General features: G+C 47.8%; 1 protein-coding gene across 4 annotated transcripts in view; it reads left to right on the top strand.

Moving 5' to 3' along the window:
• The first annotated feature begins 124 nt into the window (after positions 1–124).
• The window catches only part of dlg1b (discs large MAGUK scaffold protein 1b), a 91,030-nt gene continuing 67,385 nt past the window's right edge, over positions 125–23,769 (top strand). For all 4 annotated transcript variants that reach the window (XM_080010819.1, XM_080010820.1, XM_080010821.1 and 1 more), the window contains exons 1-3: positions 125–652; positions 3,044–3,175; positions 17,368–17,531. In XM_080010819.1, coding sequence (XP_079866945.1) covers positions 634–652; positions 3,044–3,175; positions 17,368–17,531 — 315 coding nt within the window. In that variant the 5' untranslated portion in view covers positions 125–633. The remainder of the gene's footprint in view (positions 653–3,043; positions 3,176–17,367; positions 17,532–23,769) is intronic.

Raw genomic sequence — 23,769 nt, forward strand, 5'->3', positions numbered from 1 at the left:
CCACGGTGGTGCCGGTGCAGAACACTCCGGCTGTGGGAGGGTCCGGGTCACATGCTCCGCTCCTGGTTCCTCAGACGCCATTTTGGAGGAAAGTTTGGGATATTTTGACCTGGGAAGAGGAGGAGGAGGAGGAGGCGGCGGCGGCGGGGAGGAAGAGGAGGGACAGCGGGGAAGTTTGACACGCACGCACGGAGCTTCCGTGCGGGGGGAACTTTGCGGGGCAGCGGCTCGGAGTCACTTTGCGGAGGATCCGCGCTGCGCTTCGGGACTTTTTATTTGGAGCGTGTGAACCCCGAACCCGCCGCCCGCCCACAAGACGCCAACCCGCGGTCCGAGCGGCGCCGCACACCGGGCTCTAGCCCTCCAGCCAGGCCGGGCCGGGGATCCCTCTCCCTCCGCCTGGGTCGGCGTCAGTCCGCCCGCCCGGGGCTCCGCGGATCTCCGCTGCTCCGGCGCTGACCGCGGAGTTTCACCAGGGCGAAACTTGGCGGCTCCTCGGTGTTCGCCGGGGGCTGCTCCGGTTCTCCTGGCCCCGGGTGGCGGCCGAAGTGACTCCGCCCGCGAAGGAGACGTTTCTTATCCCGGGACCGAGTGGGCTGTAGCGGCTAGCAGCTAGCCCCGCACCGTGCCACCATGCCGGTGAGGAGGAAAGGTAAGCGGCTAGCGGGGCTAACCACCACATACTGGTTGAACTGATCGAGTGTCTTAACTAGTCCTTCCACCAAGTTAACTGCCTTAACTAGCAGCTGCTAGTTTAACTAATGCACCTGTCCTAACTAGCAGATGCTGGTTAAACTAATGCACCTGTCCTAACTAGCAGATACTGGTTAAACCAATGCACCTGTCTTAACTAGAAGATGCTGGTTGAACTGGTTCAAGTGTCTTAACTAGTCCTTCCAACAAGTTAACAGTCTTAACTAGCAGCTACCGGTTAAACTACTGCAACTGTCTTAACTAGCAGATACTGGTTAAAGCTGGTCCAAGTGTCTTAACTAGTCCTTCCAGCAAGTTAACTGATTTAACTAGCAACTACTAGTTAAGCTAGTACACCTGTCTTAACTAGAAGATGCTGGTTGAACTGGTTCAAGTGTCTTAACTAGTCCTTCCAACAAGTTAACAGTCTTAACTAGCAGCTCCTGGTTAAACTAGTGCAACTGTCTTAACTAGCAGCTACTGGTTTAACTATTGCAACTGTCTTAACTAGCAGATACTTGTTAAACTAGTACACTTGTCCTAACTAGTAGATACTGGTTGAACTGGTCCAAGTGTCTCAGTCCTTCCACCAAGTTAACAGTCTTAACTTGCAGCTACTGTTTAAACTAGTGCAACTCTCTTAACTAGCAGATACTGGTTAAACTGGTCCAAGTGTCTTAACTAGTCCCCCCAGCAAGTTAACTGTTGTAACTAGCAAGTACTAGTTAAACTAGTACACCTGTCTTAACTAGCAGCTACTGGTTAAACTAGTGCACCTGTCTTAACTAGCAGATACTAGTTAAACCAGTACACCGGTCCATACTAGCAGATACTGTTTACAATTGGATTAAGTGTGTTAACTAGAAGTTATGAGTTAAACTTTTAAACCTGCCTTAATTAGCAGCAACGAGTTAAAGCGTCCAGTCAAACCAGTACCCCTGACCATAACTAGCAGACACCGGTTCAACTGGTGGAAGTGTCTTCACTGGTTCTGACAGGAGGTGCTGCCAACAGGCCGTTCAGTTAATCCATAGGGACGCGGTGCAGCCCACGTCGCCATATTGTCCGTCAGGTTCCCAGCGGCAGGAGCGTAGGTGACGTGTGTGGCCCCCGCAGCGCGGCTCGCACCTCAACCACGGGGTCACCCAAGATGGAAGCGACGGCGGTGAAATAGAGTTTTACTGTGGCTGTTACTCTTCAAACCGGCCGTTCCCTGAACGTGGAAAAGAAGACGGAGACGGAAGCTGCTGCCTTCTACCGTGAAGCCCAGTGAGGGTCCTTCTACCGTGAAGCCCAGTGAGGGTCCTTCTACCGTGAAGCCCAGTGAGGGTCCTTCTACCGTGAAGCCCAGTGAGGGTCCTTCTACCGTGAAGCCCAGTGAGGGTCCTTCTACCGTGAAGCCCAGTGAGGGTCCTTCTACCGTGAAGCCCAGTGAGGGTCCTTCTACCGTGAAGCCCAGTGAGGGTCCTTCTACCGTGAAGCCCAGTGAGGGTCCTTCTACCGTGAAGCCCAGTGAGGGTCCTTCTACCGTGAAGCCCAGTGAGGGTCCTTCTACCGTGAAGCCCAGTGAGGGTCGGCGCGGCGGTAAACAAACAGTGTGTGCGTGGGGACGTCTCTACAAGGTCCACTGCAACGGGCTCCATGCTCAACCCTCCTCCGTCACCTTGACATTGTTGTAAAGCTCAGGGATGGATCCAACCCTGTAAAGGAAGGAGGCGTCCTGCCAGCCTCACTGCACTTTCAGTGAACAAGTCATTATTTCCTGTTTGATATGTTTTAGGATTTAGTTCAAACGTCGGACGACTTGAATGTTTTCATTTGAGGCCGTCGGCAAAAGTTCTCGCTTATTCTAAAAATGATCCGGTCCGTGACTCAAAGAATCGTGATAGGATCTGAAGCGCGGCACCCTCCTGGCAGTCATCAGTCCGCCGGTAAGCGGTCCAGTAGCCTGCTCTTTTCTCCGACGCTGTGGTGTTTTGTTTCAGGGAAATTTGCTTAAACCGTAAAATTGGTTTTGAAATGAAACAAACAGCGGAAGTGGACCAGCGGTTGTGGCCGGCGTCAGTTTGTCAGTCCACGGTCAAGCCGGACAGCGTTGGTATATATCTGGGCGTCCGTCGCCGTGTTTGGTGTAAAACCCGTATCGACCGTAATTCCACCAACAGACGCGCGGCTACGTATAAATGCGGCCGGCGTCTCGCGGCGTCGGCGGTCTTCAGGCCCGGTGGGAATAAGTCGAGGTCCTTTAGAGGCCTCGACCTCCTCAGCGCCCGAGCAGCGGTTTACAAACGGAAAGCTCCGGGTGGAGCTGGTGGTGCTGACGACCTGCCGCTGTCTCCTGGTTCCGCAGACGCCCAGCGAGCGCTGCTGCTGCTGGAGGAGTACCGGACCAGACTGCACCACACCGAGGACCGGCAGCTCCGCCACTCCGTCCAGAGGGTCATCGACATCTTCCAGAGCACCCTGTTCCAGGCGCTCATAGGTACGGAACCCAGAGAATAGAACCCCCAACCCCTAACCGTGGTGCTATATGAACTACACCTCTAACTCTGCCGGCCCAGTGTGAATTTGGAGAATGTCCTTGATATAAAAAGCGTTTAAACTATTTTATTTTATTTTTTATTTTTTTTAATGTATACAACTGTGTCCTGGTCGGTGAAAATACATCAAGCGATAAATGAAATTGACATTGGAATGACCTTGTTGTACACTCCTACACATGGAGATCGACACCCACACTCATGAGCATCTCACAGGATTTAATATGTTGACTCAAAGGTTCCTGCAGTTGATATTTATAATATAATAATAAATCTTAGTTTAAGTTAGGACCTCAGTAATCCATTATGACAATTGAAACTGTGTTCCTGCGTCCTGGCTGTGCCAGGGTACGACACTGACTTTTGAAGTGGTTGCCAAGTTGCCGACCACGCTTCAGCAGCTGGTTGCCAAGATGGACATGAATGATTTGCTGAACGGCATCATTTTAGAATTCCGTGATGATAATCCTTTATGACGGGTTCCAACCTTTTCATCATCCCAGGCCGCAGCGTGAAAAACACATTGTTCACGTCCCCGTTAGAGAGGGGAAAAAAATAATACATTTAATACAAGTACAATAAAATATATCGATAGATATAGTACAAGAGTATTAGTAGCGCTGTGTTTCGAGCCCCCGACTTGGGGGCATTCAAGCAGAGCGAGAAAATAAATAAATATGCAAATAAATACATATCTGCATCTACAAAATAAAAACACGTGGTTCAGTCGCTTGTTTGGGTTTGAGCTTGCACCAAAAAAAAAAAAAAACAACAAAGCGCAGGTTAAACAGAGCCCCCCCCCCCCTTCACCCGGCGCGGTGCTGGGGAACCCCTGCTCTGTGATTGTAATCCATATTCAATGAGGAGAGGGACATGAAGGAGGGACGACCTTCAGGGACGTCCTTCTGGGTCGTACTCAACTTGTTTTCTAACAGTTTGACTTGTTTTGAGATAAACACTCAAACTTGTTTTTCATTCGTAAACTTTGTGAAACCGGTGAAGTTTTCCTCCCACCATTTCATTTTCTGTTCCTAAATATATAGTAAGGTATACCGCGCTGGCTGGCAACCAGGCCACACCAGTTGGTTGACAATGGCCCAAATCTGGTTGCTCGGGGCAACAGGGCAAGCAACCGTTGATGTGGAGCCTTGTGTTTTAGTGGGAACGGGGGTTTAAAAAAAAAAGGGGGGGGGGGGGGCGAGTGGCGTGGTATCACTGAGCGGGTGGAGCCGCTCACCGTGACTCCAGCGCGACGTGGGCACGAGAGACTTCCTGCTGCAGGGGTGTTGACTCTTGGTTTACAAGGAGCCGTTCATCCCAAAAGATTCCACTGGATCAGAACATCGGCAGAGGCAGCTTAGGAAACCTCCGAGGAAACGCAGTTTCTGATTGTTCTGATCGAAATTCTTGATTTTACAGCTGATTTTCTCAGCACTTGTGATGCAATTTGCAAAAAGTACAATTCTGGGACTAAGCGACCAAAAAACAAACTAGTTTACGCCACACGTCATATGCTTGTGTGGTTTATAGTTTTGGAAAGAGTAACGTTGAGCGACCGATTGCCGAGGCCTTGTTGAAGGGGATTGGCCGTTCCTACCGACTGTTTTGGGGTTTTCTCTTTCACGTCAAGTTTATTTCGGTGGTGCGGTCTGAAAAGGCTTCACAAACCCACGTTTAACGTAAATCCAATACACAAAATCCACAGCGGCCCCTCGTCTTTATCCCCGTTGGGGCAAGTAGAGCCTCCCGTAACCCCCTCCCCCGGGGCCCTGAAGGTTCCACTGGAGGAGGCGTCGCCCTCCCGGGACAAGCAGGCGGCGGAGGAGGCCGAGGCAGCGTCAGTATCTCTACGCGACAACTCATGGGTTTTGAGACGATACGGTGCCGTGTTTGAGCTGCGCGGTAGGACAGTCTAACTTTGTGGTGGACGCCTCCGGGTGTGGCCCGCGCTGGTGTTGCTGATTATATTAGTCTGACTGTAGCGTGTTGTTCAGCGGCGCTGAACTCTCCGTGCTCCTTGACATTTCTTGAGGTGTTTAATCCGGTTTGTTCTGTCAAACTCTTCACCATGTGAGACACCTCACTGTGACACAGCCCACAATCTGCCATTTTGGGACAAGTTAGTCTTGACCGTACACAGCCACATACATCGTCTCTTTTGTCCAAAGTGACTTAGGGGGGTTGAGTGTCTTGCTCAAGGACATTTGGCACGCTACCAGGAGGAGATGGGGATGGAACCGGCAGTCTTACGATCACCAGACGTCTCGCTCTGCCTCCTGAGCCACTGCCCCCGTTTCCCCCCGATAATATTTAGCATTTCATAATTAGTTGTATTGGAGCGGCTTAACCTGCCCGTACTGCAGATCTGTGCAGCCCTCAGAGTGAGAGTTGTCAAGTGAGAAGGTTCACAGCTGAATGACAAAATTGAAATCCCTCCTGAATCCAATCCTGTACTCCCATTCTTTGTTGTATTCCTGTATTGGTTGAGGTATTGATTCCTATTGTTAATCCTTCTCCTCCAACACTCTGCTTTTCAAAGGGGAGTAAACGGGCCAAACTGGTCCTTCCCAAACGGAGAGACCGTTCCAGTTTGCCAGGACCGTTCGGTCCAGTTTGGAGCTTTTTGGAAACCTTGTGATGTTACTTTGGCAAACTTCGGCGTCGGCCTCCGGCTGCCAGCTAGCGGAAGCCGCTAGCCCCGGGGCTAACGGACGCGGTGGCGGGGGACGCCAGCGCTCCCTGGAAACCCACTGAAGGGAGGAATGCTGCGCAGCCTGTTGGGGCTGCTTTCCAGGGCTGCTCTCTGGAGCGCCGCCAGCGCCGTCGGGCTGCTCCTCAGGAGAACCTCACTCTTTATTCCAGAGCTTCCTGCTCGCTGGTCGGAACCACAGAGCGTCGTCTGAACACTGAAACCCCAAAGTCAACACGGCCCATTTGGGACGGAGGGGAAAATAACTTCAAACGTTCAGTGACTAAACACTAAAAAAGCAAAAAACCACACATTTATATTGAGATTTTATTATTTCTGAAATGGCAAAATCAGGCGTTGCAGCAGCTCAATGGGGAAGCATATGCACTGAGTTCCGAAATATATCACCAAAATAATTTGGGATAGACATTGTAGATTTGTAGATTTCGGTCAATTTTGAGGAAATATCACATGAAGTAGAACATTTCCATCAATTGAGTCAAAGCAAATTGAGTGTCTACCAACATGTTTACGTTTGGATATTCATGGCTTTTCTTCCTGAAGTGCTTGTGTATTATATTACTTTGAAAGCTATGACTACAACTAATAGGGGATGGTAGCTCAGGAGGTAGAGCTGGTGGTCTAGTGATCTAAAGGTTGCTGGTTCGATCCCAGGCTCCTCCTGCTAGCATGCTGTAGTGTCCTTGAGCAAGACACTTAACCCCTAATTGCTCCTGATGGCTGCGTCCGTCGGTGTTTGAATAATTTTAGTCGCTTTGGATAAAAGCGTCTGATCAATGACTAAATGTAAATGTAATGTAATAGTGAAACTACATGACGGTGACGGCCCCAGTGTTCAGTTATGGTACTGCACAGGTCAGACTCTTAGTTTGGGTTCATTACAACACAGTGACATAAAATAATGTATTTTACTAGCATCTAACATGCTGCTGTGATTCACAACATCTTCTTTAAGGTCTGCTGCTGAGCTTCTGGCGGTGGTTGTGACCTGGTATCACCTGAGCCTGATCCCATACAATGAATATAAATATATATATATCATTACATTTAGCAGACGCTTTTATCCAAAGCGACTTACAATTGTTCAAACAGCGACGGACGCAGCCATCAGGAGCAATTAGGGGTTAAGTGTCTTGCTCAAGGACACTACAGCATGCTAGCAGGAGGAGCCTGGGATCCAACCAGCAACCTTTACATGACTAGACCACCAGCTCTACCTCCTGAGCTGCCGTCCCCGTGCATCTATATTAGTCTGACTGTAGCGTCGGGGTCTCAGTTTAGCCTGGTGTTTTTAGCATGGAGCAGCTACAGATGGAACCGCTAACTTGTCTTTTTTCATTTTCATATTTTCACTGTGTGTGTGTGTGTGTGTGTGTGTGTGTGTGTGTGTGTGTGTGTGTGTGTGTGTGTGTCACGAATGGAAAAATAAACCCCCCCCTTCTTTAAAGATATGTATGCGTCGTACTCTGTGTAATCTGTCTGTTGACATGAAGATTACCCCTCCCACTCTGTAATCCCACTGCCGCTCTGAAGACAGACAGGGACACGCACACACAGGCAGGGTGAGTGAGACCGGTGGAGAGAGACATCAAACAGTAATGACAATAATAATTTTATAATGGGGTGATAATGATAGTATAGATTTATCATCAATATTTCCATGTTCTCGCTTGTTTCATTCTTTCTTACAGAATAAATCAACGCTCCATGAACCTTCAATATCCTTGGTGGGAGTTTGTAAACATAGAGGAACACCACGCCCTCTTTTAGCTGTGGTGTTTTATCATTTACCGTCTCCGTGACCTTATTTAAACCTCCTGTAACAGAGCTGCTGCGTCAGCATCCACACCTAGCATCATCCATACCTCGCACTGAGCTGTAACACTATCCCATAATTCCACAGCGCCGCCTTTTCTCTAATTGGAGGCCGAGCTGCTGTCTTGCTGTTTTGGTTCAGTCTTTGGTAAACACATAACTATTCGCGTTAAAACTGATATTCAAGATATTTTAAAATCATTGTTTCTGGGTTTTTTCCCCCTGTGCTGTCATCGTGCTGGACATACTACACAGAGTACTTGTTCCATTGCATGTAGGACAGAGTTAGTTGCAAGTGGAGTTGAACTTGTCAAGCTGCAATGAAACTCTTTATTTATACGAGCAGAGCACACAGCCACCAGCAAGCCCCTCATTGGAGAACCATCTGACCATGTAGCATTCAATCATCATTACTACTGCAAGAGGGAGAACCACCAGGGTGACACAAATACACATAGAAACAAACAACATGTACATGGAAAAACAAACATAGAAACAAACATGTACATGAAAAACATAAACATAGAAACAAACATGTGCATGGAAAATAAACATAGAAACAAACATGTACATGAAAAACATAAACATAGAAACAAACATGTACATGGAAAAATAGGAACAAACATGTGCATGGAAAACAAACATAGAAAGAAACAAACAACTTGATCTTGATCTGAGATCTTGCAAAATTCCAATCGCTGCGCATAGAACATAATGTGACAAATGCAGTTTCCCTGTTCCGTCCATTATCTATACTGCTTATCCTCGTGGGGGGGCGGGGGGGCTGGACAGGTCGCCGGTCTATCACAGGGCCCACATCCAGGGCCCACATCCAGGGCCAAACAACCACGCAGGCTCACATTCACACCTACGGGCAATTTTAGAGTCACCGATGAACCTTAGCTGCATGTCTTTGGAATGTGGGAGGAAGCCGGAGTACCCCGAGAACCCAGGCAGGCACAGGGAGAACATGCAAACTCAGGAGTGCAATATTTGTTATTTAAAGTATGTACACAAAAATATCCAGTTTTTACTGAATGAATGGCCAACCCAAAGCAACGAGGAGACCCACAGGTTTTCTTTTGGAACGGGACAGTCCCTCAACTGAGTTGTATTTAAAACATTTCATACATGTAGGAAACAAACAAAAATAAATAGATGTAAAATAAAAAGACGGTGCACACCGCTGTCTGGAGGAGAAACAAAAGAAAGCAACCCTGTTGTAATTCTCTGAGTCAGGTTTACGTTTTTCATTTTCCAGACAATTTTGTATAGAGCAGTAGGCTCATGCAGGGGGCGCAGAGGACGCTCGAGCACCTGTGACCACGGGCGTCCTGATAACGATCTTTTTAATTTGGAGAACCTGCCCCTTATAGAGCCAGGACGTGAGATCCGATCACCAGTGGTTCCTCAACAGCTCTGAGCGGAGACTGCGAGGCCCCCCCTCCCTCCCTCTCTCTCCCTCCCTCTTCCTCTCGCTTCCTCTCTGCTCCATTTTCAAAACAAGGTAAACTGCACGTTCCAATGTTCAGATTTTTCCTGACAGATCAAGAAAAAAAAGTCTGTCATCAATGTCATTATTGGATGGAGTCCATCGCCGATAGACTGTTAATATTAGATTTGCATTGGATTCAACTAATTGTCATTGCACACAGTACAAGTACTGAGGCAACAAAATGCATTTCTCTGCATTTTACATCCTAGTAACTTACGTAGCTAGGAGCGCTGGGCGCCAGGGGAGCAGTGAGGGGGGTTAAGTGTCTTGCTCAAGGACATATCAGCACGCTACTAGGAGGAGCCGGGGATCGAACCGGCAATCTAACCAAAGACTAGACGACCCGCTCTGCCTCCTGAGCCACTGCCCCCCATTTAATCATAAATCTGCTGACGCCTAGTATGATTCAAGATGTTTACATCTCACGTACGTACAACCATACATGTACGTAGTGAACCGTGTGTGGACTCCAGCTCCGAAGCGACTTGGATTTTGGAAAGTTGTGGTCGGATCCACGTTGCGCCGCCTCCCCCTCAACGCACACCACGCCCGCCCACCTGGCACTAGGGCTGCGGGAACCAAGTTCGAATATTACAAAAAAACAAAAAAAAAAAGCAAAGTTTAATATAAGTTGATGCAGTTGGTTGCACAGTGAACACACATTAGAGAAATAATCTGGTAACGGTGCAAAGACGGCGCAGCCAGCGCCTCCCTCTCCTCCGGTGTTTCACCGTGCGTATCTGACCTGAATGTCCAGTAAATCCGCTGATGTGGCCATGAAAGTGGGGAAATAAACCCGACCATCACCGACGGAATGTCCTCTAGGGCAGAGGTTCCAAGCACCGGCTCGCGGGCCGTGCCAGGCCGCGGGGCATGCAGCAGGAAACAGTAAATGAAACATGAGTTTTTGTTTGCTTTGTTTGGAGAAGAGAGCGCTCTGATCAGAGCTGTGCAGCTGCAGGTGGTCATTTGCCTTTTACAAGCAGCGTTCTCGTCTGGCAAAAATAGCATCAATTTTTCTGCGCTTATTTTAGTGAGTCAATTAAAAGAAGTGTAATGAGTAACTTATAGTTTATTTCAATGTCTAGTTTTTCTAAAGCTCTGAACTGTTTGTGTGTTGTGTTTTTCTTCACAAATGAAGACCTGAACAATGGCACAGCCTTCAGTGCTGAAAAGAACCCTGAAATCGAAAATAGAATCATGACTTTAAGGGTGTGGGTGTGTGTGTGTGTGCGTGTGTGTGTGAGTGATTTGTTGGCCTAAACATTTGGAAGAAGTCCTGAGGTGTTAAAATAATCCAAACCTTTGGACAGAGATGGCGCTTACTCCTTCCATGGATTCAACGTCGTCTTGTTACGTTTGTGGTTGGGCCTGGGTGGATGGTACCTGCGGTCCTCTTCACAACCTTCCTTCGGAACGCGTCCATCTTGAATTACCCGTGGGCACGGAGTTCCAAAAATCGGGAAGCCCGCCGCAACTACGACAAATGCGACCTTTAGGCTCCATGTTGGGATTTCCATGCAGACTGCATATTCTTTGGTCTCAGACGTTGATCGTTGATGGAGCATTAGGGTGGATAGCTGTTGCCGTGGAGATCAGCATGGCACTGGGGGATTTGGATGTTTGCGTCCTAACCTGGCAGAGGAGGAATTATGAACAAACCGGGGACCTCAGAGCGTGCCTTGGTAGCAGTACTATTAATACTACCAGAATGAATATTATTACGAGAATTAAGTATCTTAGTCGTGATGTCTAAGCATATAACTAGGTGTCTGCAGGTCCTTAAAGTGGACCCATTATGCTGCTTTTCAACAAGTTCATGTAGTTCCCTGAGGGCCTCAAAACTCAAAATGTCCGTTGTGTCACGTTATACATTCTAACATGCCTCTACAACCTGTTTCACTTTAAATAAAAATGCTGCCCCACCCAACGCCCACTCCCCAACTGTTGGACTCCGTACTTTGAGCCCGTCTTATGAAGTACGTGAGCGTTCACCTCATCAGTCCACCTTAACAAATTTGAGAGGAGAAATAAGCCGTCCAGTTGCTGAACTATTACTCAGAGTGAGGGTCTACGAGGCCTCATTTAAAAGTTACCGATGTACACGGATCGCGTGGCCCAGCCTCCCGTCAACGTTACCGTCTATACACAATTCATTTTTAAATTCTTACTTTCCCCTCGTCTGCAGTTCTGTCAGGGACACTTGGTATTAATTGCTCTCTCATTTCTAAGAGATTTGTGCTGGTTTGTGAAGCCAACCTAGCAGTTTCCATGCTGAGCTCTTAGCTTGGATGCTAGCGGTGCCGGTGGCGCTACAGCCGTGGGTGGAGTTACTCAGATAGGGGAGGGGTTTCTAATTGTAATTCTATTGAGTCTCAATGTGATGTAGGACTGCGACACAAACCTGAACAGCTTGCCAAAACGTTGCCAATATGTTTTCTAAAATACGCAGCTCACAGCAAAGTGACTGTGTTGTCTTCTTTCAGGGTGTGTTGGTTCCATCACAGACCCAGATGGATGTGCACAAGCACTGAAAGTGTCTTTTTCGTAATAGGTCCCTTTATAATGCCTTCAGCTAAATGTCATAGATATAAGGCCTTACATTTTGGAGGTCTTACTTTCACATTTTCTCAGGGTGTTTTTTACTTTTTCCACCACTGGCCTTCAGACCTCGCCCCGTCCCCGTCTGTTCCGTCAGAACCCAGTTTGGTCTTTAAGATGTTGTTTTGTCTGGAACTGCTCTGCTCGTCATGATGCTTCTTCTGTCCAGTGGGAAAAGAAAAAGAAAAGATCCGTTTGAATGTGAGCGGGGCTGACCGGGTGGAGAGGTGGGCTCCTGCAGCACGTCGGGTTTGACCTTATGAATACGAGCGAGAGGAGAAACCCAAGCAGTGATCTGCTGTTTTGAGAAACCACATCTGTGCTGCGTCCTCGCTGAGCCTCTTTAGAAAGTGAACGCCCAAAATAAAGTAACTGCTAGGGAGAGCACGTTTCCCACGACGCCGTTCTACAATCACCTCTATCGGCCTCCGTCTGGTCCGTGTGAAGAACATATAACTTGGTTTGGAAAAGTAGTCTATGAATAAACATTTAGGTATTCACAGCGGGTAGACGGCTCCATCTCAGTCCTGGATTGTAATGTCTGGGATGGTAGACCTTAAATAGGTACTGAAAGGCTTGGTGCCAAATCGACCACCAATGAATAGTCAAACGGGAAAGCCCTGCCCGCCGCCCCGCCCGACCCAGAGACCTGGAATCGTGGATAAAGGCATCATTTCTCAGGATCAACAGATTTGTCACAAGATTATGTAGAAGAACATATAACATCAGTCTGCCGTCCGCCATCTTGAAAGTGTTCTTCACATGAATGTTATCTCCTAATAACACCACGTTTGGTACGGATGTTCCATGGATCCGTCTGAACAGAGGCCCCGACAAAGCAGAGGGAAGGAGTCAACGTCTGAGATATGAAGGACGGTGTTGATGTCTCCGTGGAGCTACGCGGTGAAGTGGGTTCTGGGTGATTGGGTCGGAGAGGAGCCGACGCCCACGTCTCCACGACGCGCTGTGAGGTTCTGCACGTTGACGCTGAGCGGTTGAATTGTCCAACCACGCTGCCCCCAGTGGACAGATGACGTGATGCACGACATCCGTACGGTATTGAAGCAGACAGTCACTGGGGCGTGGCTGCTCCTCATCCTCATGAGTCCTCAGTGACATTGTTGTGGTTTTTGCAGCTGCACTTCATTGAAACTTCAAAGTTCTTGGGAACTCCCAGATGGATGGACCTACACGTCTTCAAGTCGTGGACTGTTGTTTGTCTTTGCTTAGTTGAGCTGTTCTTGCCAAAATATAGACAACTACACTACGGACAATATAATAGTCTTAAATAAAGAGGGCGATTTACTCTATACTAACTGGGGATGAACGGTGCACGGTATGTTATTGAACCGTTCGGTACGCCTCCTACGGTTCAATACACAGGTGAACCACGGTATTACGACATCAGGATAGAGGTCCACTGGCCATGTTAGTCGGGCGGGGTTCACACGGTGCCGCGCGGCATTTTTTTATTTTTGCGCGAGGGGTCTATTATTACTGTTATTTATTATTCTAGTGCACGCGGCTGCACAGCCTTTTCCATAGCAAGACGAGATAAATCTAGATGGAAATGTTTTTGTCAAGAGTGCCATCATTCAAGGTGTCCAGGTGGAAAATAACCCCCTGGGATGGGCGTGGCCCTCTTTATTACAAACCTCTTTGCAGACACTCACTTCCACTCACACTAGTGGGGGGTGGTTCACAAACGGTGCGGTGCTTTTGAACGTCTCTTTTGTAGAATGGAGGGAACAGAGTCTCGCTGGGTGATGATCACTTGTTTGTTTTTTTTTTTTGTCAAGTTTTACAGTTTCATGTGGTGTTTAAGTTGCCGTCTCCTGACACCTGCAGATGTTTCACCTCCATGTAAGAGATATTTAAAGCTCCTCCCTCACCGGGAGGTGCCCTGTCTGAAATGGAGTCCACACACTGGTCTGACTCTGAACTTTTATTTTACTGTTGTTATTTATGTGCGAAGAATACTGTTTATACCTGTTGTACACAGAAATAATGCAATATAGTACTGGTCTTATTTATTTTTTATTGTGAAATGTTTACAAAATAATATATATATTAATAAATAAATATGAACAGAAATGAATATTTGAATGATCCACTAACCTGGACACCTCCCCTCCAATCTGAACTTATGAAAACTAGAACAAACCACCACTGAACTTGAACCCCGCGCCCCCCCCATCCCATACACACAGAACGTTACACTAGTTATTTATAACAGACAACTATAAAAACACTTTTTACACCTTTTTAACTTTACATTTTTTTCTTAAACATAAAGATACTGTTACCGTGGCCCCAAAACCTTGATACATAGCAACCGTGAGCCTGCTGTAGCGCTGCATCATTAGTAACGACTCTACCTGTCACAACATGAAGAAGGAAAGAAATTCCACAGATTGAATTTTGACGTCACGTGTTAATTCAAAAGCATTCCAGGTGACACCTCATGAAGCTGTCATCAAGGCAGAGGGTGCTACCTCGAAGAAACTAAACTGTAACTGTGTTACTTCACGATTTTCATGTTGTCATTACTTACTACCTCCTGGTATCTGCTGCTGTCCCAGCGCTTTGTGTTCCTCGGCAGCTTGGTGGGTTATTTTTATCTGCTGACATCTAATCTGGAGCGTGACAACCCATAACTTCGACTCGCTGTGGCTCAAAGGGCCACAAGGCGGGCTGTGATGCGGGCGGCGAGGCAGGAAGCTGCGGGCGGTGGGGCAGGAAGCTGCGGGCGGCGGGGCAGGAAGCGGCGGGGCAGGAAGCTGCGGGCGGCGGGGCAGGACGCCGCGGGGTGGGCTGCGGGCTGCCGGGCGGGGTGGGCTGCGGGCTGCCGGGCAGGCTGCAAGGCCGGCTGTGGGACGTTGGGCGGGCTGTGGGATGGGGGGCGGGCTATGGGATGGGCTGGGGGGCGGGCTGTGGGTTGGGCTGCAGGACGGGCTGCAAGGCGGGCTGCAGAACGTGGGGTGGGCTGCGCAGCGGGCTGCAGGACGGGCTGCAAAGCGGGCTGTGGGACGTGGGGCGGGCTGGGGGCGGGCTGCAAGGCGGGCTGCGGGACGGGCTGTGGGACGTGAGGCGGGCTGGGGGACGGGCTGTGAGGCAGGCTGTGGGACGTGAGGCGGGCTGCAAGGCGGGCTGCGGGACGGGCTGTGGGACAGGAGGCGGGCTGGGGGACAGGCTGCAAGGCGGGCTGCGGGACCGGCTGTGGGACGTGAGGCGGGCTGCGGGACGGGCTGTGAGGCGGGCTGGGGGGCGGGCTGGGGGGTGGGCTGCAGAATGGGGGGCGGGCTGCGGGATGGGGGGCGGGGGTGGGCTGCAAGGCAGGCTGTGGGGCGGGCTGGGGGGCGCGACGACACGGAACCCAAAACCTGTGGATTTTTCAGGTCCTAACTCATCATGTTGGATTCAGTATCCATACAAAAGGTCTGGATATGATTCTATATCAATAAATTGAAATTTCATTACTAATGACGTTGGCGTCTGACCTGCACTATAAAAATATAAGTATGTATGTAAGTAATGAGGATTTTAAAAGTATTGAATTCAAGCAGAACACTGTTGCATGACTTCCAAACAAAGTATGAATATTGCAGTTTAACAAAAAGGGAATTACATTGAAACAATGGAATAGAATTTCAAAACATGATTTTCCAATATGTAACAAACTATCGAAAATAATAATTGAATCTCTCAACAGAAAATGTGGTCATTGTATTGGTCAACAAGGTCTGTGTTCCATATTATGAAATTAAACCTATTGATCAGGTGCGGGGAATGTTTCGTATTTAGTCAGTTCATGGTATGAAAGGATGACTATCGATCAACAGCATCAGCTCCTGGAAGTCAGGCCACGTGTCGACAGCCGTGACCTTTGACCTTCTAAACGTTTGCTTTGGACCAAACAAACATTGAGGTGGAGAGACGGTGACACACACACTGATGGATGTAGAAACAGCTGTGAAGGACACACACACACACACACACACACACACACACAGCGTGTTGTAACTCAGGTCATATAACCGGGTTCATTATCATTCATTTACTTTTTTTTATTTACAGGATACTGACATGGTACAGACCTTCCTTATTTTAATGTTTTGATGGTTGATTTTAATCAGCCGTTTAACTTCTAGTTGTTGTCTGGTGTTAGACGTTAAACCCATTCTTCTTCTTTTTCTTCGTTTCTAAAGTATTTTCGGACTTGTGTTTGCTTTCTCGTCCTGCTAATAGAAAACGGCAATCTGCTGAGGCTGCGAAGTAGAGCGACAGTTTGGGGTCATTTCAGTTTTTCCACTATTGGAACAGATTATTCAAATAAGCTTTTACGGATCCCTGACGTCGTTGCCAGGAGACAGAGTTTCAGTGTTGACTGAGTCAACAGCATGTGGGTTGATTAGTGTCGAGTTAAAACATTATACTTGGTTATGATGTCATCTCAATGCATATAAGCTATGACACATTTATTGCAAGTCTTTTGTCTATTGTCTTGCCCTTATGTTAAAGGACATTAGTTCTGTCTCTGTTTTTCATCCCTCATTAAAATGTTGCTTCCATCCTTTCTGACTGTTCACAGCACGTCGCTGAACGCTTCACTGTTGAGGAACTTACCACTCTGCTTCAGTGAAATCCGATGGGACAAAACGATTAAGACTTAAAACAAATAAATTAATAATAACGTTGACTACAGCAGGTTGTCGTCATGAAGCGACACAACTTCCTGTTTCTAGTCCCCTACATTAGGGTTAGACGCCACGGCGGAGGCCCAAGGGTAAGGCATGGGTCCAGATGTGGAGTAGCTGCTACGCTATGCTGCTGGGGCAGCATGCTGCTTCTAGAGCTGAGAACTAATTTCCACCAGAGAAATGAATAAAGAAGAGGGGGGAAAAAAGACAAACGTTGGTGTGGATGTTTGCAAAAGAATCAATATATCCCCGAAAAGCAATAAAATGCACCGTTTGCGACCATGTTTGATTGAGTGCGGCATGTAAAGACTGTCTGACCGTGATGTGAGCTTCCTGTTTAATAAAAAACACAAATAAGTAAATCATGTTTTTTCACTTTTGCACTTCTGCAAATCAGGTCTTTTGGCTACATCAGCACTGACATAAAGAGACTAGAAACAGGAAGTGAAAGACTGGAAGAGGAAGTTGCGTCATTTTTTACTGACAACCTGCTGTAGCCACCTCTAAAAGGAGGAAAAGTCTCAATCGTTTGCCCCGTTGGATTTCATTGAAGCGCAGAGGGAAGCTGCAGCAGAGTGGTAAGTTTCTCAACAGTGAAGCGTTCAGTGACGTCCTGCTGTGACAGTTAGAAATGATGGAACCAACACTTGAATAAATCCTCCAAAGATCCTTTGAGAGTATTTCATTTACAACCAGAAGTTTTGCTTTTCGAATTCCCTCCACCTTGATTTCTGAGACATAAATGATGAACTTCCCATACAAACCGTTCAGGTTCAGCTCCACGCTAACGCCAAGCTGCTCGTGCTGTTCCAGACATCCAGGAGTTTTACGAAGTGACCTTATCCGACAATCAGAAATGTGTGGAGTCGTCCAGGAGCTCCGAGCCCACGCCGGCCATCAACCTGTGGGACTTCTCCAGCCTCCAGAGCCCCAGCGGCACCTCGGACACCCTGCCCAGCCTCAGCACCGGCATCGAGGTAGGAGGAGAGCGCCGCCCGGTGGCCACGCCGCGGCACGGCACCCCCGATCCACAGCACGTGTTCTTAAAAATGCTCTGATCCCGTGACGCGAGGGTTGTCGTGGTGATACAGGGAACAATGACAGTTTAAAGTTACATTTATTTATTTATTTATTTATTTATTTTTCCCCCGAGGTCCCATTTGGTTTCCCGCTGATGCTGTGTTTGTAATTTATCTCCGGGGGATGAAACCAGATCTTCCAAGGTTTCGGTCGTTATGAAACGGGGCCTAATCGTAGAGCGTCATGGCCGCCACAGGTTTCTCTTTCTAAACAGAACAGCAGAGAAGTGTCTCGTTGCTCTTCATCTGCTTGGATGAGCCAAGGATTCTCTCATTTTTCAAAGGTATCAACAACATGCCAGGTTTTAATGATACTTACCATTCAAATCCATATACATCATACACACATTCCAAAAATCATCGCACAATCCATATCGTCAACAGCGATCAAACTGCCACCAAATTTATTGGGCAAATATTCCAGAACTATATAGGGTTTATTTAGAGTTTGCAAAGTGGACTAAGTGGCCATGGTGCCTTTTATTATTCTGTCGTCCAAACTGAAAGACAATGGTTTTATAAAGTGAAGCGTCTGAAGGCACTTCAACTTCAACTTCTGCACCTCGTTGTGGTGTCTGACTATAGAGATGAAGCTAAAGTAAATCAACGGACGCGACAGTGATCTAAAGGAGTCACAGCAGATTAAAGACAGTGATCTAAAGGAGTCACGGCAGATTGAAGACAGTGATCTAAAGGAGTCACGGCAGATTAACGACAGTGATCTAAAGGAGTCACGGCAGATTAAAGACAGTGATCTAAAGGAGTCACGGCAGATTAACGACAGTGATCTAAAGGAGTCACGGCAGATTAACGACAGTGATCTAAAGGAGTCACGGCAGATTAACGACAGTGAACTAAAGGAGTCACGGCAGATTAAAGACAGTGATCTAAAGGAGTCACGGCAGATTAACGACAGTGAACTAAAGGAGTCACGGCAGATTAAAGACAGTGATCTAAAGGAGTCACGGCAGATTAACGACAGTGAACTAAAGGAGTCACGGCAGATTAAAGACAGTGAACTAAAGGAGTCACGGCAGATTAACGACAGTGAACTAACGGAGTCACGGCAGATTAAAGACAGTGAACTAACGGAGTCACGGCAGATTAAAGACAGTGAACTAAAGGAGTCACGGCAGATTAACGACAGTGATCTAAAGGAGTCACGGCAGATTAACGACAGTGATCTAAAGGAGTCACGGCAGATTAAAGACAGTGATTTAAAGGAGTCACGGCAGATTAACGACAGTGAACTAAAGGAGTCACGGCAGATTAAAGACAGTGATCTAAAGGAGTCACGGCAGATTAAAGACAGTGATCTAAAGGAGTCACGGCAGATTAACGACAGTGAACTAAAGGAGTCACGGCAGATTAAAGACAGTGAACTAAAGGAGTCACGGCAGATTAAAGACAGTGAACTAAAGGAGTCACGGCAGATTAAAGACAGTGATCTAAAGGAGTCACGGCAGATTAACGACAGTGAACTAAAGGAGTCACGGCAGATTAAAGACAGTGATCTAAAGGAGTCACGGCAGATTAAAGACAGTGAACTAAAGGAGTCACGGCAGATTAAAGACAGTGATCTAAAGGAGTCACGGCAGATTAACGACAGTGAACTAAAGGAGTCACGGCAGATTAAAGACAGTGAACTAAAGGAGTCACGGCAGATTAAAGACAGTGAACTAAAGGAGTCACGGCAGATTAAAGACAGTGAACTAAAGGAGTCACGGCAGATTAAAGACAGTGATCTAAAGGAGTCACGGCAGATTAAAGACAGTGATCTAAAGGAGTCACGGCAGATTAAAGACAGTGAACTAAAGGAGTCACGGCAGATTAAAGACAGTGATCTAAAGGAGTCACGGCAGATTGAAGACAGTGATCTAAAGGAGTCACGGCAGATTAAAGACAGTGAACTAAAGGAGTCACGGCAGATTAAAGACAGTGATCTAAAGGAGTCACGGCAGATTAACGACAGTGAACTAAAGGAGTCACGGCAGATTAAAGACAGTGAACTAAAGGAGTCACGGCAGATTAAAGACAGTGAACTAAAGGAGTCACGGCAGATTAAAGACAGTGATCTAAAGGAGTCACGGCAGATTGAAGACAGTGATCTAAAGGAGTCACGGCAGATTCAGCTTCAATCATATTCAACTGAATTGAATATGATTCAGTAGCTTTGTGAGGTCACAGATCTTAGATGTGTGTTGGTTCAGTCTGAAGCTTCTCACTCTCCATGTGAACGATTGAGCAGGTTGCCAGTTCACTGCCTTGCTCAAGAATGCTTAAACAAGAATGCATGGCAGCAATGCATGCTGGGAATGCCCCACAGTGACGCATCAACTCCCTGTGTTTTTGTTTTTATCTCATCTTATGCTGCATTTTACAAAATTTGTGGAAAAAAAACAACAAAAAGAAGCGGCTCATGTACATATTTTTAGTTTTGCTTCAAACAAACTTGGTTTCAAATGCATTTTCATTGACATACATTTGTGATGAACATAGTGTGAAACTGTGGCGCCCCCCAGTGGCCAGGAGCCAGAAGGCTGTAGTCTGCATCTAGTGTGTGTGTGTGTGTGTGTGTGTGTGTGTGTGTGTGTGTGTGTGTGTGTGTGTGTGTGTGTGTGTGTGTGTGTGTGTGTGTGTGTGTGTGTGTGTGTGTGTGTGTGTGTGTGTGTGTGTGTGTGTTGGTAGACACTTCTGCCTTGTGTTTCAAAACCAAACGTTTGGGGAGGTGTTCTTCCATCCCCGCATCTCGTCCTCTGCGGAGGAAGAGCAGCTCGGCTTCAGGTTTAGGACTCCACCCCTCTGGACGATAGGGTTTAGGCGGTGATGCCGAGAGGTAAGATCCCACCCTGGGAGCGTTGGTTTGGTTCTGCGCGGTCCGCCAGAGGGACGGGGTTTCCGGCGTCGAGCAGAGAGACAGGCTCCTCTAATCACTCTGCTGTTTCCTTCTGGAAGACGCCGTGTTGTCTCCCGCCGCTAACTCCGCCCGCCCGGCACCGAAACCAGAGCAAGGCCGAGCCCCGCCGCCCAGGTGGGCCGGGGTTCCGTGGGCGCGCGGCAGTGTCTGGAATTGAACCCGCTCTCTCTCTCTCCCCCCTCCCTGTGGTTGCGTGGTGTAACCCCGCCCGGCCTCGGCAGGACTCGCCCCTGCTAAACGAAATCCTGCGAACGCTGGCCGGCGCTAAGAGCTCGTCATGTGGCTCTGGACAAGTAAGTACTGAACCCTGGGCATGTCGGAGGCGGGGCGGGCGGTGCTTGTCTTCACCCTCCGCAGCATGCCCCATCCCGCTGTCATACCGCTGGGGGGTCTTTTGGTTCGCAGGTCATAATCCGTTGTGTTTCTTTGATTTATATTTTTTTGGTTCTTGCTGTTGGGGTCCACCAGTATGCCTCCAGTCCAACCAGTAGAGACGCAGCCAGACGCCTTGGAGCTGCAGATCCCACGGAGCGCTCAAGTAGCCAGTACAGTACAGGAACTGAACTTACTGGAAGGCCCTTTCTGGCCAAACAAACCACTATATTTTCTCAGCGCGAGGTTTTGGGAGATATGGAATTATTAACTTGAGGTTTTTATTTGTAATTTAAAAAAAAAAAATATATATATTTTTTTTTTCATCCAAAATATAAAAAATTCTTGATGTGGTTTTAGACGAAAACACGATGGCGGAAGAAATCGAAAAATGTCACATATAAAGATGTATCAGTAATTGAGACGCCCGAAACCCAGGGTCTGAGGCCTTTGGTGTACTTGGAAATTCTCATATAGGAGTTGTAGGTAAAGAAGCTTCATTTTGATTTGTTTCCCATATTTCTGTCCATTCTTTACCGGCGGTCGCTTACCAGTTTGTGATTGGCTGAGAGCGGCCCTCTGGTTGGCTGAAGCTGTGCTGGCTTGGTGGTTGTTTGTTACTTTGAGTTTGGTTGCCGTGGGGACCGATGGCCTGGTTGGAGGAGGTGTGTGTTGGTTCTGCTTGGAGCGGCGTCCGTGTCGTCCGGACGCTCTGTGTGCTCGGTCCGTTCCTGTTTTGTTGTTTTCTTTCGTCCATTTTGAAGCCCCTCCATCTCATGTCGGTGTCCAAAAGTCCTCCTCACCCGCTCTGTTTCTCCAGCCCCGCAGCGGTGAACGGCGTCTCCTCAGGCAGACAGCGCACGCGGCTCTTCTGTAAACTACATTTTGGTTTCCAGACGAAAACTAGAAATTCAAAATAGCAATCTCTTCACAACACGAAGAGCTCCCCTGTCTGATAAACCCTGAAGAGGAAAACAGGAAGTCCTGAAGTTGGCTCTGTTGTGCGTCAATTATTTCGGTTTCATTTGTTTTTCTTCTCCGCTTCCTGGGATCATGAATAATAAAACATTCAACTATGCAACGCAGCAAGACATTGTTATTGGGTTCACTGTGACAAAGCTGCAGCAGAACATCACCGTCAAGTCTGTTGAAGACGACTCTTCAAGCAAATGAACAACATGAGGGAGATGCACGGACAGTATTACAGTAGTACACAGTAGATGCACAGAGTAGATGCACAGAGTAGATGCACAGTAGTACACAGAGGCGGAAAGTATAATTTGGCCTTTAGATACCTTAAGAAACCCTGAAGGCGTTGCAGTGGATGCCTACCGGGCAACATATCGACATGATCAGAATGTGTTAATTGGGCTCGGTACATCTTCATGTAGAAGGAATTTATCTATGTGTTGGTACAATTCATCACAGACAATGTAGCATCAAAAGAAGCTGAGCAACCCTGAAAACATTAAAAAAACAACAAAAAAAACAAAACTACAAAATATACTCTATGCAAAGGCTCATGCCATACTGTAAGTACTGAGTGTGGGTATGTAGTAGTGAATGTGATGTATAACATGTCCTGAACTATTTAAAAAGCAGTGTGTGTCTAGGCTCTGTGGCAGTGTGTTTTGCTGCGTGGTCGTGCAGGTAAACAAGATGTCGCTCAGCAGCGCGACCACAAACGTACTCCAGCAGTGACCACGCATTGGACTGCAGTCAGTGCACATGCTGGGACACGGAGGGTGTCGTTAACACTACGGGGGGGATTCCAGTCAATATACATCTGCAAATATCTTTATAGTACACAATCACGAGAGAATGCATGGACCTCACAACTTGTCATTAGGTTTTTCAGACTTTGGACATGGAACATGTGAGGAGCTGGGATTTGAATTAAACCGCACGTGGTCGGCGGGGGCCCACCGTGACACGCCCTCCCTGTTTGGATGCACTGCCTCAGCGGTCCTGACATCGTTCACCTAGGAAAGTAGAATAGACGTCCAGTGAGTGCCTGGTCCAGGTCTCCATTTCTGTTATGAATAATCCCGACTAGGGGTACAGTGGAGCAGTAAACAAATCCAACATGAGATAGGAAGCAGGAGCTCTGCTGCAGTAGAGGGAGGGTTTTTTTTTTTCATCTGCACCTCAGAGCTGCGTTGCATTTTATTTTACACCCTTGTTAAAGTAATTCATCAACTCTAAGTACTTCCAGTGGAAATTGAACAAGATCCCCTGCAGTATCTCCAGTCCACCTTGTTTTATTTTATATTTCAACATTAGAATGCCGCTGTCTCCATCTCCACTCAGCAGTCTCCCTACCTCCCAGTCTCTCTCCCACACCTGTAATACCTCACCCTTCCACCAGGTGTGCTGCAGTTCGCCCTCTCTCTCAATCACTGCTTTTACATGCAGTCAATGCCCCCTTTAAGTAGTCGCGTTTAAGGCGTTGGGAATAATGCGTTTACCGAAAACCCCCCCCCCCCCAAAAAAAACAGCGAGTGTCGCAGTCGGGTTATTGACAAGATCGTCATCTGTGTTGTCAGGGGACAAAAAACAGATTATTGTCCGGGAACAACATCCGTCTATGACCGTAGAGTCACTCCCCGACCAGAAGTGTGCGTGTTTACCGGCGGCTGTTTATCTGCCAAAACGACTCTTTCCGGGTGAAATACAGCTTTCAGACACTTTGCTGAGCGTCAGCGCCCGCGGCACTTCCGACCGGCCTGTCATGGGTTTGGATTTAAACGGTGTCTAAGTGTGGGGGGCTGTCACCATGGAAACAAGGTCCGACCCAGCAAAGCATGTCATTGGTGGGATGGGGCGTGTGTGTGTGTGGTGTCACTA

Source organism: Zeus faber (assembly GCF_960531495.2).
Source record: "Zeus faber genome assembly, chromosome: 12".
NCBI lineage: Eukaryota > Metazoa > Chordata > Actinopteri > Zeiformes > Zeidae > Zeus > Zeus faber.